The 22,696-nt window shown below is 35.3% G+C and overlaps 1 protein-coding gene and 1 non-coding gene across 3 annotated transcripts; both read left to right on the top strand.

The window, feature by feature from the left end:
- The first annotated feature begins 377 nt into the window (after positions 1–377).
- On the top strand, positions 378–450 carry Trnai-aau (transfer RNA isoleucine (anticodon AAU)). The gene has a single exon. It is a non-coding gene; the product is annotated as a tRNA-Ile (tRNA).
- A 4,269-nt stretch (positions 451–4,719) lies between these two features.
- LOC138330007 (nucleoporin NUP35-like) lies at positions 4,720–18,721 on the top strand. 2 transcript variants are annotated; one of them, XM_069277348.1, is made up of 11 exons: positions 4,720–4,843; positions 5,493–5,638; positions 6,055–6,152; positions 6,957–7,077; positions 7,874–7,934; positions 10,142–10,238; positions 11,147–11,200; positions 14,922–14,991; positions 15,272–15,400; positions 15,722–15,883; positions 16,158–18,721. In XM_069277348.1, exons 1-11 carry the CDS (start codon positions 4,816–4,818, stop codon positions 16,233–16,235), a joined length of 1,044 nt encoding a protein of 347 aa, XP_069133449.1. In that variant the 5' UTR covers positions 4,720–4,815; the 3' UTR covers positions 16,236–18,721. The 2 variants fall into 2 exon arrangements, with proteins under 2 accessions (XP_069133449.1, XP_069133450.1); XM_069277349.1 differs by lacking the exon at positions 4,720–4,843 and adding an exon at positions 4,847–4,965.
- The last annotated feature ends 3,975 nt before the right edge of the window (positions 18,722–22,696 follow it).

Consider the following 22,696-nt stretch of genomic DNA (forward strand, 5'->3'; position numbering starts at 1 on the left):
TTCCTTTGAAGACTACAGAGAGAGCAACGCCTAACATCAAAGCCACACAGTCAACCACAGTGTACCATTATACGGCTCTTTTGATGTACATCAAAGGACTGAATTACCTGTACTGTTCTGTTGCCTCCAGCTTTACTATGAGATAGTCCATGGGTATAGAGATCATAAGTGATCAGAACCCCTGGAATATCGAGGATAGAGGATAGAATCCCGATCTGGTCGCTACATTTTCTCGTCTCCTGTTACAGAATTGGCACTCAACTAAATAACCCAGGTGGTGGTGTTTGGAAGGGTCTCGTAATAATTATGTCTTCAAGGGCGAAGACTTGGAGAAAGGAGAGAGGAGTGTAGCTGGATTGGACTGGGTCGATCATCGTGACCAGGTAGCTCAGTCGGTAGAGCACTCGGCTAATGTTCGGAGGGTCCCGGGTTCGAATCCCGGTCTGGCCGCTACATTTTCTCCTCTCCTGTTACCACAGTGTATGAACGGAAGTGTATCGTATAATCATTAGTAGCTTTTTGTATTGTCACTTGTTAGTATCGAAGTGGGATGAATGAAAACAGGCATTGTATACAGGTCGGTAAAACACCAAATATCGGCATTATTTGTAACTATATAAATATGTTTAACATTATAGACGTCCTCATAACATGTACATGTATATTAACAAATTCATGAACATGATTTTGAAAATTATGTTAGCAATAGATAAGAATCGAAGTGTAATCACTGAATAATGATAAAAAATGTGATATGTTTTCGGACGAAATTGCGTTTTCCCCCGTTTTCACTTTTTTTCACGTGATTCCCGAGCGACAATGATATCAAATATGTATATAGCAATCGATTTAGAAGCACAAGGGTGGATTAGTTGCTCATCACAATCATTACTAATATCAATCAGTCTATATGTGTTATTATTTTTATGCAAAGTGACTATACAATTTTAACTACATCATCCTACAATTTCAAAATAAGAATAATAAGATATAAAGAAAAGAACCAACGCTCATCTTGTTTCAAATAGCGGTACACTTGATGGATAGATACCTTGCGGTACTCAGTAGAGCTCCTTCTTATGTGGAAAACATATAATCAAGAAATAAAGGATCCTCAACATCAAAGAAGTGTACTTTTTCCTTTATTTTGGTCAGGATATTGATGTGGTCGACATGTTTCGACCGCTAGGCGGCCGTCATCAGGTCAACACTTCTTGGATGTTGAGGATCCTTTATTTCTTGATTATATGTTAAAATAAGAATAAGTAAAAAATATTGTGTCCATTTATATTTATGTGTTTTATATTGTTGGGTTCATTTATAAACCTGTGATGGTACTTGAATACCTTTCAGAATACCTTAAAATACTGTAAAATAGTAGGGAGTGTCTCAATTCTACCATGATGAACAGCAGATCATTTACTCACGAAAAATGTCTGAAATATTAATGCTGGTTAACCCTCAACATTTCATTAGTCGCTGGTAGTTAAATTTCCTATCCATGACGCCGTTTATAACTGAAGATTAAAACAAAAAGGTATAGTGGCAAAAATTATCCACTATCTATTGTTGCATTTGTCTTAGCAAGTGATCGAGTACCGCTATACAGACTCGCAACTACGAAATTTAAAAAATACTATACACTTCCGTTCATACACTGTGTGTAACATGCAGTACTACACTTTCGTTTAGCTTTCACATCAGTGTGCATCACTTTTACATTAAGATAAGATAAGATAAGATAAGATAAGTTTATTTCTGGTTCAGAACTTATCGTATATGTAAAGTCCTTTATACCAGACAAAATATAGAGTTTACAGTTAATACATTTTTATCCGGTAATATTTTTATTTAAAGATGCTCCACCGCTGACAAATTGTATTTTTTCACTATTAAAAACAGGAGCAGACGATTTAGTATTTTTCTTCAGTTACAAAAGTTACTTACTTTACACTATTGAAAAGTTTGAGCTTTTAATTTTACTTCAAGTTAAAAATATGAAAAATAATTAATTGCATCCCGAAAAAAATCCGTACCACTATATCCTATATGGAATGAACTGCTGAATGCGCATGCACAAAAAGCAAAATAAATTATTTTATATCAAATTTTGTGTTAATTAGACTATTATATACACGATTAAACACTAATTATTGTTCAAATGATGAATATCATTTATGCTCTGCCGGCAATGGAGCATCTTTAATAAATTAATGATGTACAAAGGCTTTGTAGTTGTATAAGAATTCTTGTTCTTTCCAATGTTTATCTAACGCATTTTTGAAGGAGTTTATATTTGGCGCCATCACTACATTCTCTGGTAGATCGTTCCATATCTTAGTAGCTCTTAGTGAAAAAAAGTTTCTCCTAATCTCATAGTTAGATCTTGTATGGAATAGCTTCCTCCTATGCCCCCTGCTGCTCTCGCGGTCCGTTGCATCTTTCCATAAAGATAAAATGTTACAACATTCGGAGTCATATACTCCATCTAAAATTTTGAAGAGTTCTATCATGTCTCCTCGTATTCTTCTATATGCCAATGTTGGTAATTTCAGTTTCTCCAGCCTTTGACTGTATGCTAGATGCGACATTCCTGGTAGACATTTTGTCGCTCGATCTTCTTTGGACACTTTCTATCATTTCTATATGCTTCTGTAGGTAAGGCGCCCATACGGGGCAAGCATAGTCCAAATGAGACCGAACTAAGCATTTATATAGCAGAATAAATGATTTGATGTCTAAAAACTGAAAAGTTCTTCTCAAAAGTCCAAACATGGAATTGGCTTTTTTTACTTTCTCTGATATATGGCTGTCGAAGCTTAACGTGGAATCTACAACTACTCCTATATCTTTTTCTTGGTCTATATGTTGCAGTGTTTTTCCATTGAGCTGGTATTGTATAATTTCCTCACATTGGTTTCTTGTTCTCTGTTTGTGTATCCTCATGTGTTTACATTTATCTGGGTGCATTTTTAGAAGCCACGTTTCACTCCATTTCGACATTGTATCTAAATCACTTTGCAGATCTAAAGCATCATCTTTGCCACGGATAGCCTTGAATATTTTAGTATCATCCGCAAATAAGTATACGTCTGACTGCACGATGTCTGAAATATCACAAATAATATGGGTCCTAGAACCGATCCTTGTGGAATTCCAGATGTTACGCTTGACCATTCGGAATTTTTGCCATTCACTGTTACCATTTGATGTCTTCCTTTCAAAAAAGATGAAATCAAAGTTTTCATCTGCTGGTTGAAATTATATGAGTTGTCCATTTATCCAAAACTTCTAAAAGTTGTAATGTTGTTGATCTACCTGATAAGATTTAGAAACCGTATTGTTTGTTGGAGAAGTACTTGTTTTTCCTCATAAATGTTACTATATGATCCCTTATTAGAGTTTCTAGTGTTTTACAAACAACTGACGTGAGACTTACAGGCCTATAATTTCCCGGTTCACACTTATCTCCTTTTTTGAAAATGGCACACACTCGAGCCCTTTTCCAATCATCCGGGAGAGTTCCTGTTGAAATTGATTGGTTGAATAACTTCGTTATTGGATATGATATTGTATCAGAGGTGTTTTTCAGGAACATCGGGTGAAGCTCGTCTAGTCCGGGGGATTTGTCCGGTTTGAGATTTTTTAGGATCTTTGATACAGCTTCTTGTTCTATATTTATTTGTGACATCTCTTCCGCAACTTCTCTTATTTACAGATGAGGGGTCGTGTCCGATTCCTGTATGAATACACTGCTAAAAAACCGACATAACACTTCTGCTTTTCCCTTATTTGATGTAACTTTAGTTGAAGTTTTGTCCGCTGGTTTTGCATATAGTTCTCCAATCTCTGATTTTGACGTAGATTTAGATTTTATATAATTCCAAATCGCTTTTGGATCCGACTTTGCCTTTATCGCTATATTGTGCTTATATATATATATTCTTTCCTCAATCTGCGTGTTAATTTCCTTACTTTATTTCTGACCCTATTGTATTCCTTTCCCACGTTCATATCCTTTGTAGTTGCAGCCTTCCTTGATAACGAATGCTTCTTTTTTTATGGCTTCAAATGTTGTTGTATCTGCTGGGAAATTATGCTTGTTGTTCTGATCTATTTTAATGATTTTTGTAGGGACATAGCCTTCTTCTATTTCTTTGACCACACTTTTGAAAGTGTTCCAATTCTCGTTGATGTTGTTAGAGTTCATAATTATTTCATCCCAGTTGGTATCACTTATCTCCTCGTTTATCCTTTCATAATTGGCATTTTTATAACTCTTTTTCTTCTTGCTTTGTAGAGCTACCTTTACTTTACAAATGACCTTAAACAGTAGTACACAGTGTTCACTTTTACCTAAAGCGCTTTGATATTCAATATCTGATAGTGAATGCTCGTCTTTGCTTATAATAAGATCTAGGACATTCGGATTGTCTTGACCTCGCCATCTTGTTGGTTCTTGGACATGTTGGAAAAGAAAGTTGTCTTGGAGTTTTCGAATGAACTTGTATTCTTGAGAATCTGTATTCTCGCTCTTTGTATTCCATGTTTCCCAGTTTATATTTGGATAATTAAAGTCTCTCATTATCAAAAGTTTGTTGTGTTTTCTTCAATCAAATCTTGCCCGCCATTGCAAGGTACGTGCTGTTTGGAGTACATCGGACTTTTTCTTATCATCGTTGAAGAGTCCCGATGAGTTATCAAATAGAAACCGCGCGCGCATCATTGAATTTACTTCCGTTCTCATTTTAGCGCACATGTCAGAAAATTTGAAATAGGCGTTTTAAAGAACCAGATTTTTGTATTACAAGGAAAATGCATTCCCCCAACGTCGATACACACGGTAACATTAATTATTTATCATTATCGACTAAACTAAGAGTTTAAAACACACGAAAGCATAAATTTAGCTCACCTGTGATTTCTTGAATGGTGGATGTCAGTTTCGTTTTGTAGGCAATCTAGGTTAGTCTACTAAATATTTGTATTATGAACATAGACCATTGATTCCCATTTCTACTGTTATAATATGATTATTGTGACTGTAACTGTTGATCTATACCAAATTGCAATATTCAAATTCTATAACATTTAACTTAGGGGATATGAGAAACTTTTGAAATAAATTAATATTTTAAAAATAAAATCAGTAACTGTTACAGATTATAAAAATACAAAATGTACACTTTATAAGGACAGAATTTCCCACTCGTATTCCTGTTCCAGAATACATGATGTGTGATACATTTGAATGTGCTTAAATGCACTGTTCAATCAAGTGCACAAATATATAGGCCTATACTTACTATAATACTGCCAATATTGGATATAATTGGGGCTATTTTGTGACTGTTTAAGAATATACAGTTTTGAAAATAATGTCTAAATTATATCATTATAAGTCATGTACACCTGTCCATATGATGAATGATGATTAAATATATTCTCAATGACGAATCAATTGACTTATTATTTTGAATTCTCACCTGCAGGACCTGGTGGGTTCAGTAGTGGACCATTTGGTATGGAGCCAATGATGATGGGATCACCAAACAGCCCTACGAGCCCTACAGGGGCTCATCAGTCCCAGTTTCTACCCAGCTTCCTCCTGGGAGACCAAACGCCTCACTCTGTTTCAGTAATTATTACATAATTTCTGTTATTGGTATCATATATGATATTTCTTATGATATATATTGAAACGTGTATTTCAAAATACTGAAGAAATATTTCTGCAAGGGAAAGTAAACGCAACAAGAATGTGTTTTTAGGGACTCTTTAGGGCTAATACATATAATCGGTCCTATTTCAAATAGAATACTTTTAAAGTTTTGTCAAAATTCCCAAAACTGTTTCCTTTCATAATGGTACAAATCTCTTTAATAAAATGAGGAAATGTGTTATATATGTTAATAATGCACATGCACTGACTGATGAGATCAATACATATGGCTGAATTCTGACGGCTAATTAATTTTTGACACATAGTGTGTGAAACAACCAAATGTGGTGGTGTAATAATAATTATATTACATGTTATGATTTAATTTAAAGCCTGGTCCAAGGATTTGGTCTGCTGCTAGTCCGAGCCCACCAAAGTCTGCCTCTAGAGCCGGCCTTGTGTCCAGCAGTTTCAACACATCAGGGATGAGGTAAGGGTTTGTTATTAGGGTATTATTTATCATTGACAAGTTAAAGATGCTCCACCGCCGACAAATGGTATTTTGTTACTACCAAAAACAGTAGCAGACGATTTAGTATTTTTCTTCAGTTACAAAAGTTACTTACTTTACAATATTACCGTCATTGAAAAGTTTAAGCTTCTAATTTTACTTCAAGTTGGAAATATGAAAAATAATTAATTGCATCCCGAAAAAAATCTGTGGCACTATATATATCCTATATGGAATAAAGTACTGATTGCGAATTCACCAAAAGCAAAATAAATTATTCTTGTATTATTTTTTGTGTTAATTAGACATATATATACACGATTAAACACCAATTATTGCTCAAATAATGAAAATCATTTATGCTGTGTCGGCGGTGGAGCATCTTTAAGTATTATTGATACAGCTTTATTACCCAGCTGACAAAGCACTACAGTGGAGCCTTAGCAAATCAGCAACCTATGATTTCTGACGAAATTGGCTGGTTAGTGAAACTGCTAAAATAGTAAGACATCTATCAATGTAAGATAACAAATTTGGTAAAAGTTGACTGAATAATGTGGGAACTCGATTTAAAGATACTGAATTAAATTATCAAAATTATCCGAGGGAAATTCTGGTGAGATGAAAAGTATAACCGATCAACATAAAAAAAAGAGATAAAATCTTCATATTTTTTTTTGTGCATATATATTTGAAATAAAATTATTTTAGTGATAAACAAGCTTGAGATATTTTTCATTATCAGTACAATGTTTTAGGAATCTATGTTTTTATCAATTTCAGTCGAGGAGAAGTACTGCGACCAAAGGAGAAAGTTGGTGCTCCACCCACTAAGAGCTTGATGACTCACTCGAGCCCAGTAGCGAACACGTCGGCAGTGTTTGGTACACCAAATGTACACCAAGTATGTTGTCATAACCAATTTGTGAAAAGAGATACAGGGCTCTCGCTGGGCTGTTTTTGGGGGCTATTTTGGGCCCTATTCCCAATCTAAAATACCTTTTTTTTTTTTTTACAATTCCTCAAGCTTATTTTCACAATCGCCTTTATGTCGAAATAATCAAAAGGAAAGCCAAAAAAAAAACAGAAAACTAAAATATTTTACTGGATTGTCAAACTTCAAAAAAACAAGTCCAAAAGTAAATCTGAAATGTATTGCTTGAAATAAATCGTGTTTTCAGTTGTTTTTGTTTTATTTGAAAAATTCTAATATTCACAATTTTGGTCAATATCACGATTACTTTCACAATTCTGTAGGCCCTGATCCCATTCACATAAAAGTGAGAGAGAGCCATGAGATACTAATGGACTAAGATCCAGGAATAGGAAAAGGATTGTTTGACTTTGTGATCAAACAAACACTATTATTTTAAAAATGAAATTATGTTTAAGGTGACATTATTTTGTGGTTCCATGTCTAACAACTTAATCAGAATGATTTGATTTTGTGATTTACTGATTTTTTGAACTTGAAGTCTTAATTTTTCATTAACTTTTGAAAATTCACAAACTACCAATAAGATTCAATCCTCAGCAAAGAGATCTTTTGGTTTACAGTACTTGGAAAAAAAAATTTGAAAACAGATTCTTTGAATGGACTGGTAGCTGAAGAGTTTTGAAAGCTCTGTTTATTTCAAACTTTGTTTATTTCAAACTATTAAGTCTCAAAATACAAGTTCTTAATATTAAATTGTTCACAGGTTTCTCGGTCAATGCATACCCCTGGCGCCATGGCTGGTACACCAGCTCCACCTACCACAGGTAAGGGGAGATAATAAGGTAGACTCATAAGGGGGTATGCCTAATTGGGGTTAAATTGGATAGAAAAATGTTTAAAAGTATAATAAAAACACTTGTGTTGTTTGTCCTCAATGTTATTACATTGCATTACTTTAAGAATGATGGATGTGCTAGTAGTTCTTACAGAGATATTACACTGACTTTGGTTATAGGAGATTTCAGAAAAGATGGCGATGACGTCACACAAAGGTACATCCGGGCGCTCAAAGTACAACTCCGTATATCTACACATACAACTCCGTATATCTACACATAAACATAGAGGGAACACAGCCGCTTGGGATGTTTGTTTACATTTTATTGTAATAAATAGTACGACACTCCGAGAACTATTGCGTTATTTTAATTATAAAAAGGGTAAATAAAGATATTTAACAAAAATATTTAGATATAAACATGTTGTATTCACTTTACTTTACTCTGTTTATATTCCATTTTCGACCGCCACGAGAAAAAAAACACGGTCGCCATTAGACCTACGTATAAATATTGACAGAAGTTACAAAATTGACAAAAACTACAAATTAAATTCCAAGTTTCCCCAAATATTATACTGACATTTTAATATGCGATTAATGTTTTCAAATTCTAACTTGGTAAAACACCTTACGATGTGTGATAATGGCCAAATTAAAATTTGCCTCGTAGATCACCCCAAGCGCACGGCAGCCATTACGTACGGTACTGCCGAGATCCCGAATTTCGTCATTTTTCAGAGTCACAAAATTATGCATTCTGGTTAACTTTTTCGTCAGAAATTTTGGAATTTAGTTTATGACATTCAAATGAGTCATTTTATAGTTACTTTTTATCATATTTTAAAACAAAACTTCGAGTATTTTAGGATTCTCGAAGCCGTGCGCAATATGTGTCCTGGTCGGCATTTATAGTAATTACTATCTACCTATATTAATATATCTAAATGTAGTCTATCTAACATGTATTCAAATTATTTAAAAGTAATATCACCTCAATATGAACTTCACATAACGGCACATGGAATAAAAATGGCTAAAAATTAAAAAGTAAACTCATGAAATTGAACGATTTCACTATTTTATTTTTCGAGATATCGGCAGCCATACTGTACGTGTGCGTACATGTACACATACATCTTTATTTATGTGTAACATTGGTTTATACCATTCATTAAAAATAATATATACATGGGAAATAACGAAATATATATATTTTACAAGTACTTATTGAGATATGTGTTGGTAATTACGTATAAATGGTATTAATTTCCCAATTATTGGCTGTTACCCGAGGTGATCTACCAGCGAAGCCATGCACGAGCGGCCGTGGTCTGGCCAGGTGGTTTACATTTCGTTATATTTATATTAATTAGTGTTATGAACAGATTTTTTCGTGTATAAAAGAAATATGATACATTGAAATCAATTATCTATTCATAACTTTTTCACAACATGGATTTCTACGTGTGAACAAAAAGCGGGTACGTGTGACGGCCCGGCACCGCTTCGCAAGCTGGCTTCAACACTAAATCTACACAAATATATTTAGCAATGAACAAGTTGTAAACATAAATGTCTGTAACCTCTGAAACAATAAGAAGCTATTTAAAAAATCAGAATTTGCAAGTATGAAAGTGTATACTTTTGCCAGCGTATCGATTGTGTAGCAGGGATGTACATATCTGTTATTGTTTTTATTAGTCGCCATACTGTGTTTGTACCTTTGAGGACCCGGATGTAAACTTTCTGTGACGTCACGCCATCTTTTCTGAAATCTCCTATAGTTATTTAAGGACTGGATAAGTTTGGTTCCTACTGAAGCCTGAACATGAAAACAATACAGGGGTTTCAAGACCCCAAATGAAATGGGTATATTACAATTTACTGCCGTTAGTCCCACCATCAGGTGATTATGACGTCACAAAATTTAAGTCAACAGATAAAGTCACCAGAAAGTTGGACTAATGGACGGTACATTGTACTTAACCCACAATTTTTTACTTTTGGTATCTCAAAACTTCTGTATTGACCAATAGGTGAAGCGCGATATCTAACTACCGGGAATGAGAGCTAGATCCAAGGTGTAAAGCCTCTGCACCATATAAGTTTATAATCATTCATAGGTATGTAAATTAGACACAGAACCTACTTTTTTTGATTGATTGACGTCTGGTGACAAATTGTTTATAGGTTTATCACAGAGTTTATCAGAGAGTCTAGCGCAGGAACAGATGGCGGGGAGGATTCCGGTCTCGCCAGCACAGCTCGACCCCTTCTACACACAGGGGTAGGTACAGATCAATCTATCTAAATTAAAATTCTGCTCCACTACGAAACATAACACTCCAATACAAGATCTAACAAAACCCTGTTCGGGGTCACCCCAGCATGACCCCTGGACTAGAATCGAAATATCTCTGGATGTATTGTTAGCCAATTCAGGGGTTTCAATATCAGGCGGTACCCGGTACTTTTTGCCGGTTGAACCTGGCTGTGGTACCGCCTGATTTGGGCTAAATTACATTAGATAGCATACAGATGGTATAGAAAAGTACCCCCTGAAATTGCAATTGTACCGTCTCTCCTGAAAGATAATGAAACCTCTGAGCCATGTATACTTTGGAATGAATCAACCACACCGAAGATTTTGTAGGCGATACAGTGATTGGCTAACTATAGGGGTCAATGTGAGGTGTCCCTGAACGGGATGTTGTAAGATCTTGTATGGGAGCATAATATAGAGCATCGTAGTGGAGCAGAATTACAAGTCTGATTTTAATTAGATTAGGTACAGATCAGAGAAACAAAAAGAAAATGGCACCATTTTAATTTTACCATGTTTGTAAGTGGTACTGTAAATCAATTTGTTTTCACATTCTTTCACAGTATTAATTTATCAATGCAAAAGTGTTTCAGGAGGTACTATATAACAGAACCATATTTAGTTGGAATTGCGAAATTAATTCACCACGAAATGAATTAATTTACAATAACATAAAATTGCCCTGTATTAGAATACCCATAGATAACTTTTCTCTGTTCTCTACCAGTTTGAACTTGCGGCGTCACCCTGCTCTCTGTAAAAACTGTTTTAATGTTAAAGTTTACAAGTTAGTTATGCAAAATTTCAAAATAGCATGTTGGTCAAGCAAGACGATATTTTCACCTTACTGGATATTTGTTTTTGATCCACAGGGAATCCCTGACATCAGACGATGTCTTAGATGAGACATGGGTGACAGTGTTTGGGTAAGTTTTCTTTTCCACCCATTGACTTTGCCTGCATAATATTTTTGTTTATGTCAGTAGTGTACTATAACCTTGAGCACTCTCCATCGACTGGAAAGTCAGTGATGTTTAGATTTTGTATATTTGGTAGTCTAAGTGAGAAAAAAAAAGAGAAAAAACTCTATTCTACAAAGATGTCTATAACTGAATTATAGTGCTTATATGGACTTAGGGCATTATTTGGTAATATTCTGTATAGATAATTAGGACATTATTTGGGTGGAATACTGTATAGATATAATTAGGACATTATTTGGGTAGAATACTGTATTGATAATTTTGGGCATTACTTGGGTAGAATACTGTATAGATAATTAGGGCATTATTTTGGTAGAATACTGTATAGATAATTAGGGCATTATTTTGGTAGAATACTATATAGATAATTAGGACATTAGGTAGTATACTGTATAGATAATAAGGGCATCATTTGGGTAGAGTACTGTATAGATAATTAGGACATTATTTGGGTGGAATACTGTATAGATAATTAGGACATTATTTGGGTGGAATACTGTATAGATAATTAGGGCATTATTTGGGTAGAATACAGTATAAATAATTAAGACATTATTTGGGTATAACACTGTATAGATAATTAGGACATTATTTAGGTAGAATACTATATAGATAATTTAGGACATTATTTGGGTAGTATACTATATAGATAATTAGAGAATTATTTGGGTAGAATACTATATAGATAATTAGAGAATTATTGGGTAGAATACTGTATAGATAATTAGAGAATTATTTGGGTAGTATACTATATAGATAATTAGAGAATTATTTGGGTAGTATACTATATAGATAATTAGAGAATTATTTGGGTAGTATACTATATAGATAATTAGAGAATTATTTGGGTAGTATACTATATAGATAATTAGAGAATTATTTGGTTAGAATACTATATAGATAATTAGAGAATTATTTGGGTAGTATACCAGGGGTGTAAAAATTTATTTCAAAGCACTAGCCCAGGGCTAGTAGACACCAAAATCTCACTAGCCCGGCCTAAATATCTACTAGCCCAGCCAAAAAAAAAATGGAAAATTTATAATACCAGTATTTTTCATACTGTATAAATTCAAATATTTTTAATTGAGTGAGTTTTTTTTTATTATTTGCATCTACCTTTTTTATTTAAATTCAAATAAACATTAAGAAATTCTTTAATCTGTGATATTTCTAGAACACAATTTTTAGCTCACCTGGCCCGAAGGGCCGGTGAGCTTATGTCATGGCGCGGCGTCCGTCGTCCGTCGGCGTCCGTCGGCGTCCGTCTGTCCGTCAACATTTCCTTTCAATCGCTACTAGTCATAGAGTTCTGCATGGATTGTAACCAAATTTGGCCACAAACATCCTTGGGGGAAGGGGAACAGAACTTGTATAAATTTTGGCTCTGACCCCCCGGGGGCAGGAGGGGCGGGGCCCAATAGGGGAAATAGAGGTAAATCCTATAAATCGCTACTTGTCCTAGAGTTCTGCATGGATTGTAACCAAAATTAGCCACAAACATCCTTGGGGGAAGGGGAACAGAACTTGTATAAATTTTGGCTCAGGTCCCCCGGGGGCAGGAGGGGCGGGGCCCAATAGGGGAAACAGAGGTAAATCCTTTAAATCGCTACTAGTCATAGAGTTATGAATGGAATGTAACCAAATTTGGCCACAAACATCCTTGGGGGAAGGGGAACAGAACTTGTATAAATTTTGGCTCTGGTCCCCCGGGGGCAGGAGGGGCGGGGCCCAATAGGGGAAATAGAGGTAAATCCTTTAAATCGCTACTAGTCATAGAGTTCTTCATGGATTGTAACCAAATTTGGCCACAAACATTCTTTGGGGAAGAGAAACTGAACTTGTATAAAATTTGGCTCTGAGCCCCTGGGGGCAGGAGGGGCGGGCCCAATAGGGGAAATAAAGGTAAATCCTATAAATCGCTACTTGTCATAGAGTTCTGCATGGATTGTAACCAAATTTGGCCACAAGCATCCTTGGGGGAAGGGGAACAGAACTTGTATAAATTTTGGCTCTGAGCCCCCTGGGGCAGGAGGGGCGGGGCCCAATAGGGGAAATAAAGGTAAATCCTATAAATCGCTACTTGTCCTAGAGTTCTGCATGGATTGTGACCAAATTTGGCCACAGACATCCTTAGGAAAAGGGGAACAGAACTTGTATAAATTTTGGCTCTGACCCCCTGGGGGCAGGAGGGGCGGGGCCCAATATAGGAAATAAAGGTAAATCCTATAAATCGCTACTAGTCATAGAGTTCTTCATGGATTGTAACCAAATTTGGCCACAAACATTCTTTGGGGAAGGGGAACTGAACTTGTATAAAATTTGGCTCTGACCCCCCGGGGGCAGGAGGGGCGGGGCCCAATATAGGAAATAAAGGTAAATCCTATAAATCGCTACTAGTCCTAGAGTTCTGCATGGATTGTGACCAAATTTGGCCACAAACATCCTTGGGAGAAGGGGAACAGAACTTGTATAAATTTTGGCTCTGACCCCCTGGGGGCAGGAGGGGCGGGGCCCAATAGGGGAAATAAAGGTAAATCCTATAAATCGCTACTAGTCATAGAGTTCTGCATGGATTATAACCAAATTTGGCCACAAACATCCTTGGGGGAAGGGGAACAGAGCTTGTATAAATTTTGGCTCTGACCCCCAGGGGGCAGGAATGGTGGGGCCCAATAGGGGAATTAGAGGTAAATATTCAAATTTCTTCAGAAAATAAACAATGAACCTGTATCCAGAATATTACTTGGCATTACAAACCAGGTGAGCGATACAGGCCCTCTGGGCCTCTTGTTAGATATTTTTTTTAATCCTGAAACCGGATTCTGGATTCCCGACCTCTGACCCGGATATTAGAATAACCATAACAAATATGGCTGCCTGCTGCAGGCATGGCTTTGCTGCCGACTTTTTGAGGAATAGATTCCAGTTCTTTAACATCGTTTTTGTAACTATTAAAATTTACTGATCTGATAGCTGAGATGACTTATTTGATGGTTTGTATATTGTTTTTCTAGAACTTGTGTTGCAAATTACGTAACTTTCACATGAAATGCTATGCATCACTATTCACTGTGGTGATCGGGAGGTCTACTGTACCTGTCTACAGTCGTAAATAAATTAGATAACATGATTCCAGATTAAGATTTAAAGTTTGATACGAATATTACCTAGAATTGCAATGTTTTAAAGTGTTATTATGACTTAATATTGGTAATTTTCGTTTTGAAATATCTTTGAAAAAAGTCACTAGCCCCGGGCTAGTATGGTTAAAATTTCCACTAGCCCAAGCTGAAAATTTGGTAGCCCCGGGCGTCGGGCTAGTGGATTTTTACACCCCTGCATACTTTAAGATAATTAGAGAATTATTTGGGTAGAATACTGTATAGATAATTAGAGAATTATTGGGTAGAATACTGTATAGATAATTATAGAATTATTGGGTAGAATACTGTATAGATAATTAGAGAATTATTTGGGTAGTATATTGTATAGATAATTAGAGAATTATTGAGTAGAATACTGTATAGATAATTATAGAATTATTGGGTAGAATACTGTATAGATAATTAGAGAATTATTTGGGTAGTATATTGTATAGATAATTAGAGAATTATTTGGGTGGTATACTGTATAGATACTATATATATAATTTTAATGACAGGTTCCCTCCAGCTGCAGCATCCTACATCCTACAGCAATTCTCACAGTATGGCAACATTGTTAAACATGTGGTGAGTACGAGTTATCTCCCTTTGTACTACAAACTCTGAAAATAATCGACAATAGGTATATATGTAATTGGATATAAAATTAATATGGATTTGTGCTCCTTTCTAAATTGATTCTACAACTTCTTTTTTTTTTCGGATTGTATATGCTTGTTAATTAGTAATTTGAGTATAAAAATGAGGGAAATGCCAAGAAATTTAGAATTTTAAATCTGTGGTTAAAGGCTAAATGAAATGACATACATAGCAAATTGAATCCCTAGTCACTTATTACGTTTACCAGGTGGCATCGGAAGGTAACTGGATGCATCTCCATTATCAGTCGAAACTTCAAGCAAAGAAGGCACTGAGTAAGAACGGGAAAGTGTTCGGGGGATGTATGATGGTAGGAGCTACACCCTGTATAGACAAAGTAAGTCTTACGCTTAAGTAGGTAAGAATCATGTCAACATTGGAATATATCAGAAATTTTCTATAAACTTTTGTTGTTTAGATTTGCTTTAGCTCACCTAGCACAATATGAACTTGCCACCATTGCAAATACACTTCAATGCAATTACAGAAAATGATAAATTGTATTTATATACATAATCCTTATAATATTTTTCAAGATATTTATGAATTAAATTACCATATACACAATGCTAGGGAAGCAATTTATCAGCTGCAGAAAATAAAAAAAACATCCTTTAATAATAACATTTAAAATGTTATAATGGTGATCTTGTTCCAGAGTGTGATGGAGGAAGAGAAAGAGAATACCAGTCTTATACATCCCAACCTTGGTACCCCAGGGGCTAACACGTCCACATTCCACACCCCAGGGGGTAACCCCCGTAACACTCCCATCAGGCCCCTCACAGCTGCCTACAGAACGGCCCGCAGTGAAAATGAGGTGAGTTTTCATTGATTGGTAAACTGAAAATACTAAATTTGCCGTAACAAATTAAAAACCACAATTTAAATGATATGCACTAATACGCCTGTCATGAAATGGGGGAGTAAGTTTACCATGGTCGTACCACCCCCTTCTGTTGCATGAATTCCTGTTCTGTTTTTGTATGAAGGCAAGCTTAAAGGGACATTTCTAATTTGTGTATCAGTTTTAACACTATTTCGTTAATTCTCTTTTGAGTTTTCATGATATCTTACATGGGATTTTATTTTAGGTGGTGAAAAATGGTCAAGCTCCTCAGAAGAATAACACATTTGTTTCCAAGGCGATGGAATACATGTTTGGATGGTGACACATGCTGTTATATAAAAGGACCTGTGATTGGATGATAAACTGTGCTATCATATTACGGAGTTTATGATTGGATGGTAACACCTGATGTTATCTAAGAGAAATTGTGATTGTACAATGAAGCATGCTGTAACAAAGGGAGTGTGCAATCGACTGCTGTGCTGTATGATAGATGAACAGACTTGATGTCTGGGGACAGTGCTTGGGGTAATTTATATGTGACAAAGGTGATATAGAAACAGTTGATTGAATTGATCTTATAAAATATGTGAGATCAAGTTGGAGGTAGAATGAACTTACCTAGTGACGAAGGCCTACTTCTTTCGCTTGAAGTAATAATTTGTAGATCTTGACAGTAACTGTGCTGTTAGAACATACTAAGAAGATGGACTTTTACATTTCTCACAAAGTGAACAAGAACTGAGAAGATGGACTTTTACATTTCTCACAAAGTGAACAAGAACTAAGAAGATGGACTTTTACATTTCTCACAAAGTGAACAAGAACTGAGAAGATGGACTTTTACATTTCTCACAAAGTGAACAAGAACTGAGAAGATGGACTTTTACATTTCTCACAAAGTGAACAAGAACTGAGAAGATGGACTTTTACATTTCTCACAAAGTGAACAAGAACTGAGAAGATGGACTTTTACATTTCTCACAAAGTGAACAAGAACTGAGAAGATGGACTTTTACCGAATTTCTCACAAAGGGAACAAGAAAAAGAGTTTCTAAACTGGCATCTTGATGAAGAAAGAACTAGCAATTCATCTAGTTACTGACTACCGAACTGTTTTACTAATAAATAGAATCTACAGTTAGCAGGAGTAATAAAACTGGGTCCAGTTAATAGTAATGCTCCCAAAAGCATTAGATGAAATATATACCGTTGAAGGATTTCTACAATTTATTAAGCTTCACAGATACACAAGGATAGTTCCTCCAACAGATAGTTGCAGTGATACTCTGATTTCATATTTGCATATGATACGGTTATCTGCCCTTTGCATTGGTTACGTATACGACATCGTGTGTTTACGAGTACATGATGTTACAGAGAAGATGTTGTGTCAAGGAGATTCACATACTAAATATATATATATAAATATTGTTGTGTTAATATCAAAACTTAACCTCAAGGGCAGATAACTCTATAGTATGCAAAGGTAGAATTAATTTCCTTTTCTTCTAGATATTGCTTTGAATGATACAACATACTAAAACAAGCTAATTTTCTCCTTTTTTGTGCCGCGGTGGCCGAGTGGTTAAGATGTCCCAACATATTACCACAAGCCCTCCATCTCTGGGATGCGGGTTCGAATCCAATGTTGGCCAGTTGCCAGGTACTGACCATTGGTCGGTGGTTTTTCTCCGTGTACTCCGGTTTTCCTCCACCAAAAACCTGGCACGTCCTTACAGGACCCTGGCTGTTAATAGGACATTAAACTAATAAAACCAAAACCAATCCTTTTTGTGGGATTGAGATCGGGGGGTGGAGTGGGATAAGCATGGAGAGAGGAATTTGACACTTGAGTAACAGACCAAATAAGATTTGAAAGTGTACTGAAGGTTGTTGTAAAGGTATGTAGATAATCAAATGTGCAGAAATATGGAGATTAGGTTAACACTGTGATATGGGTAGGAGAGGTTCTAGATCTGTACATGTATGTGTTGTGGAGGAAGAGAAGATGCTTAGTGACATCTCTCTGAAAATTCTTATATACATGTAAGTGGGTCTGATAAAAACATACTTTACAATGTAATAATATAACATTATAATCATGATGATTTTATTTAAGATCTAGAGGATGACACAGTACAGATGCATAGCAAGCATACATATACTGAACCTAACAAATCTTATGGTAACATTTTATTCCAGTTTTGATATACAGTAAAGATAATAATTGTACTTTAGGAAATTTGTGGTACAGGCACAAACTAGCTACATTGGTGTGTAATTACATACATATTCTATTTGTACAAGTTGTATATCATAATCATGATTATATAGCTATATATATATATATAGATATTACTTAATATTTGTACAGTTGTTTTTACTGGTTCTATATATTATATATATTGCTATCAGTATAAAATTTGAACATAGATACATCAATATGAAATGCAAATTTTAGATTTTAATAAAACATGAAATCTCTCCTCGTGTTTAAAACCTTTCATATGTAATCTTTTCATTCTATTGAGAAAAATAAGATGCACATTTTAAAGATGCTCCACTGCTGAGAAATGATTTTTTTTTCTCTATCAAAAACAGAAGCAGAAGATTTAGTATTTTTCTTCAGTTACAAAAGTTACTTACTTTACAGCATTACCACCATTGAAAAGTTTAAGCTTCTAATTTTACTTCAAGATAAAAATATTAAAAATAATTAATTGCATCCCGAAAAAATTCTGTGGCACTGTTGAATGATGTAATGATTGTGCATGCAGTGAAAGCAAAATAAATTATTTCATGTTATTTTTTGTGTTAATTAGACATATATATACACGATTAGTAACCACCAATTATGATGAGTGTCGTTTATGCTCTGTCAGTAGTGGGGCATCTTCAATTATAAACTAATAATAAAGACATCATGCACAGATGATCACCTAAGTTTTTGCCAGAACTGTCCATTCAGTTTTTGAATTTTCATCAATAGATCTAGACCATATATTTTTATTCAAAAAGAAGTATATATACCCTCAGTAACAGTAAGTACACATAGATGAAATATAAGCAGTATACAGCTAGATGGTTTCTTTGGGTTTTAATGTAATACAGATAGTGTTTAATTTGAAACTCAATCATTGGTTCCTTTTATAAAGTTGATAAAATCAGCCATAGCGACCACCTATTTAATAAGATCGTTCTTGAGTGCCCAATTGATAATTTTGATTCGTTTAGACCTGTGTATACAGAGACCTGTGTATACAGAGACCTGTGTATACAGAGACCTGTGTATACAGAGACCTGTGTATACAGAGACCTGTGTATACAGAGACCTGTGTATACAGAGACCTGTGTATACAGACACCTGTGTATACAGAGACCTGTGTATACAGACACCTGTGTATACAGAGACCTGTGTATACAGACACCTGTGTATACAGAGACCTGTGTATACAGAGACCTGTGTATACAGACACCTGTGTATACAGACACCTGTGTATACAGACACCTGTGTATACAGACACCTGTGTATACAGACACCTGTGTATACAGAGACCTGTATACAGACACCTGTGTATACAGAGACCTGTGTGTACAGAGACCTGTGTGTACAGAGACCTGTGTGTACAGAGACCTGTGTGTACAGAGACCTGTGTGTACAGAGACCTGTGTGTACAGAGACCTGTGTGTACAGAGACCTGTGTGTACAGAGACCTGTGTGTACAGAGACCTGTGTATACAGAGACCTGTGTATACAGAGACCTGTGTATACAGACCTTTTGGCTCTAAATATGTTTTGTTGTTTGTCTTGTGGGAGGTCTATATAGGCAGTTTTGACTAAAGACAGATATATAATTATAATGTAATAGTACTAATTTTAGCAAAGCTAAAATTAGCGCAAATGTGAAAAACTAATTTATGATTAATTAGTACAATTTGGTGGCCAGACCTTTTTACAAATTATAGTATACAAAAAAATATAAAATAATACTACTGCTTAAATAAGTACAGCACTTTTACAGTAATCATACAGCCATTTTGTCTTAAGGTAATTATAATGCATAGGTTGGGAATTAAAGGTAGTACAGGAAAAATGCAAATTCAACCGTGGTCATTGCAATTGGTGTGTTTTCAGAATGCAGCGACTCTACAAATAAGCATGCTCTGTAATCATGCTCTGACAGGGATCGAAAACACAAAAGATCGTAATGTGTATGAAGGTTATATCTTCACCATCTTCTTCCTGAAGACTTTGTTTCTTATAATGAAGATGTTAACTTTCCCATGCCCTGGTAAGCAGACAGGGGTCAAAAGGTCGGATCTGTTTAGAAACACCCAAACTTATTCTGTGGATTTTAATGAGAAACTTTGTTTTAGACATGTGGTAGGTGTATCTATACTGTAAAGTAGATTTTATCAAAATAATTTGTTAAGAGCTTTAAAACTTCCTCTATCTAAAAATAAATGTTTGAAGATAGAGCATTTCATATTTCTATTGTCTTTGGTTATGTAACATTAAGATACATGTACTAACTGGTACTCGTGTGTCATTCAGGGATGACGTCAGGTGCTCAGGTTTCCAAATCTCTGAGCAGGATCAGAAGGATGTTTGAAATCTTTTATATCGTTTGTGTGTCAAGGTTTTTACAGGTTATACTTTGGGACGGTTTAGTCTGACCCACTTATACTTTGTATACAAAAGATTCTACACACTAATCCCCCTTGCTGGAACACGTTCAAACTCTTGTCATACAAATCTATAACTTGTCTGTGACCCACAGATGCCTTCAGTCAGAAATATTTCTCCATATATAGTCACATCTGACTGGGGACTTTTAATACTGGGTTCTGTGTATATACAGGCTCATACTGGAAAAAGTATAATTCTTAAACCTTAAACTGACCCACTGGGGCCAAATCTTTAGAATTTTGGTTTATTGATTAACATTGTTTGAATTGCACATTCTCATTTTGTTTTCTATCTTATAAATAACAAGGTCAAACATTTTGTCGTGTACATGTGCACAATGTTGGTTTGTCAATCATGATTTTCAATTGACAGGATTTCATACAAGAATCATTACTGCTTTCATAATAATTAATAATGCTTGTCCTGCAAAGGTTATCTCCCTTATCACAATACTAGAATCCTTTCACTGCTGTACCAGGATATATTTGACATATCTTGTATGTCACCAGTGTCTTCCTTTCAGCAGAAAAAAAATATCTCATCCATTGCATAACAAAACTCTGACAATAGAACAAAATTCATCTTAGTGTTTATAGTTTTTAGGTCATAAAGACTAAATTTATTTACCATCTGAATGAGGACCAAAAAAATTCCAATTTTGTTATCAGTTTAATAATTCAGGATGATTACGTCCCTTTCACACGTATTGGGGCCCTTAAATCCTCCACAGATATGTTTTAGTTCCCTGTGGTGGGACACAAAGCGACCACTGTCTTCGCTCTCCTGAACCACCAAGTAATGTGAAAAGCTTTCATGGTTAGATATATCTACCTTTGAAGATCATACAATAACAATACACATAAAAACGTATCTGGGTCGGCACTCACCTAAGGATACAGGAAGATTTACATATATATATTTACCTATTTTTTTTCTCTGTATAATAATCCTTGTTTAGATCATGTGATCAATCTTTCGTGTAGATATGTATATTTACAGAAAATCATCAATGAATCATGATGTTAATTGGCCATAGATAATTAGAGTTGTAATTGGGAGGCCATGACGACCACACATCTTGATGTAGATGGTTGGCTGGATAAAGGAAACATTTAATGTACTTTCTGAGAAAAAGTTAAATTAATGTTAAGATGGTTGCCTCCCAGCCATGCTGTTTCCCGATCATATAAAAGAGACTTCAGAAAGAACCCTACATATATCCATGTTCTGCAACCCAACTTATTTTCACGACTTAATTTTCCTGTCAAAAAACATCTTAACAGCATTTTAATTTTGCGCTTTACAGCTAAAACACTTTGCTGTACTTGTAGTTGAACATTTTTCACTGCAATTTATTTTCGCAAATTCCAATTGACATGCAGTTTAATACCCAAAAATGAATTGAACTCAAAAATAAGTTGATCAATAATATTAATCCTCAGACAAAGTGATAAACTTTATAATTATCAATGATGGAGCCTAATAGCCATCTTGTTTTAGGATGGACAAGTGTAGCTAAGACCAAACTAGGGACTGAGAAGAATCCACAAATGAAGATTCAGCGAGGTCAAGGACATTGGGAGGTATGTGTATGGACCCCTGACATAGGGGCCGACTGGTTAAGATGTTCCATCTTATATTACCACAAGCCCTCCATTTCAAGGTCGCGAGTTTGAATCCCATGTGGAGTGGTTTCCAGGTACATGTACTAATTATCACTGGTTGGTGGTTTTTCTCAGGACACTAAGGCTTTCCTCCACCATCTATACCCGACAAGTCCTTAATTGATCCTGACTATTAATAGAACGTTGAACTAATCATACCAAATCCAGCCATTGACATACCGTATTTGCCGTAATTAGCACCCAGGGCGCTTAAATAATTGTAACAAAGTAATGTTGTAATGAACCAAAATAATGTTAAGTTGTGGACGAAAAAAGTCATCCATTTTTTAAATCTTTCTGTCATCGTGCTACATTAATATCTGTTACAGTAAACATGCATATGCCTTTTACCCGGGTATCCTTTGTGACAGACATTATTATGTCGCAATTCACATGTAAAAGACTCGCAAGTTCATGTAATATGGG

This window comes from Argopecten irradians, chromosome 8, assembly GCF_041381155.1.
Source record: "Argopecten irradians isolate NY chromosome 8, Ai_NY, whole genome shotgun sequence".
Lineage (NCBI taxonomy): Eukaryota > Metazoa > Mollusca > Bivalvia > Pectinida > Pectinidae > Argopecten > Argopecten irradians.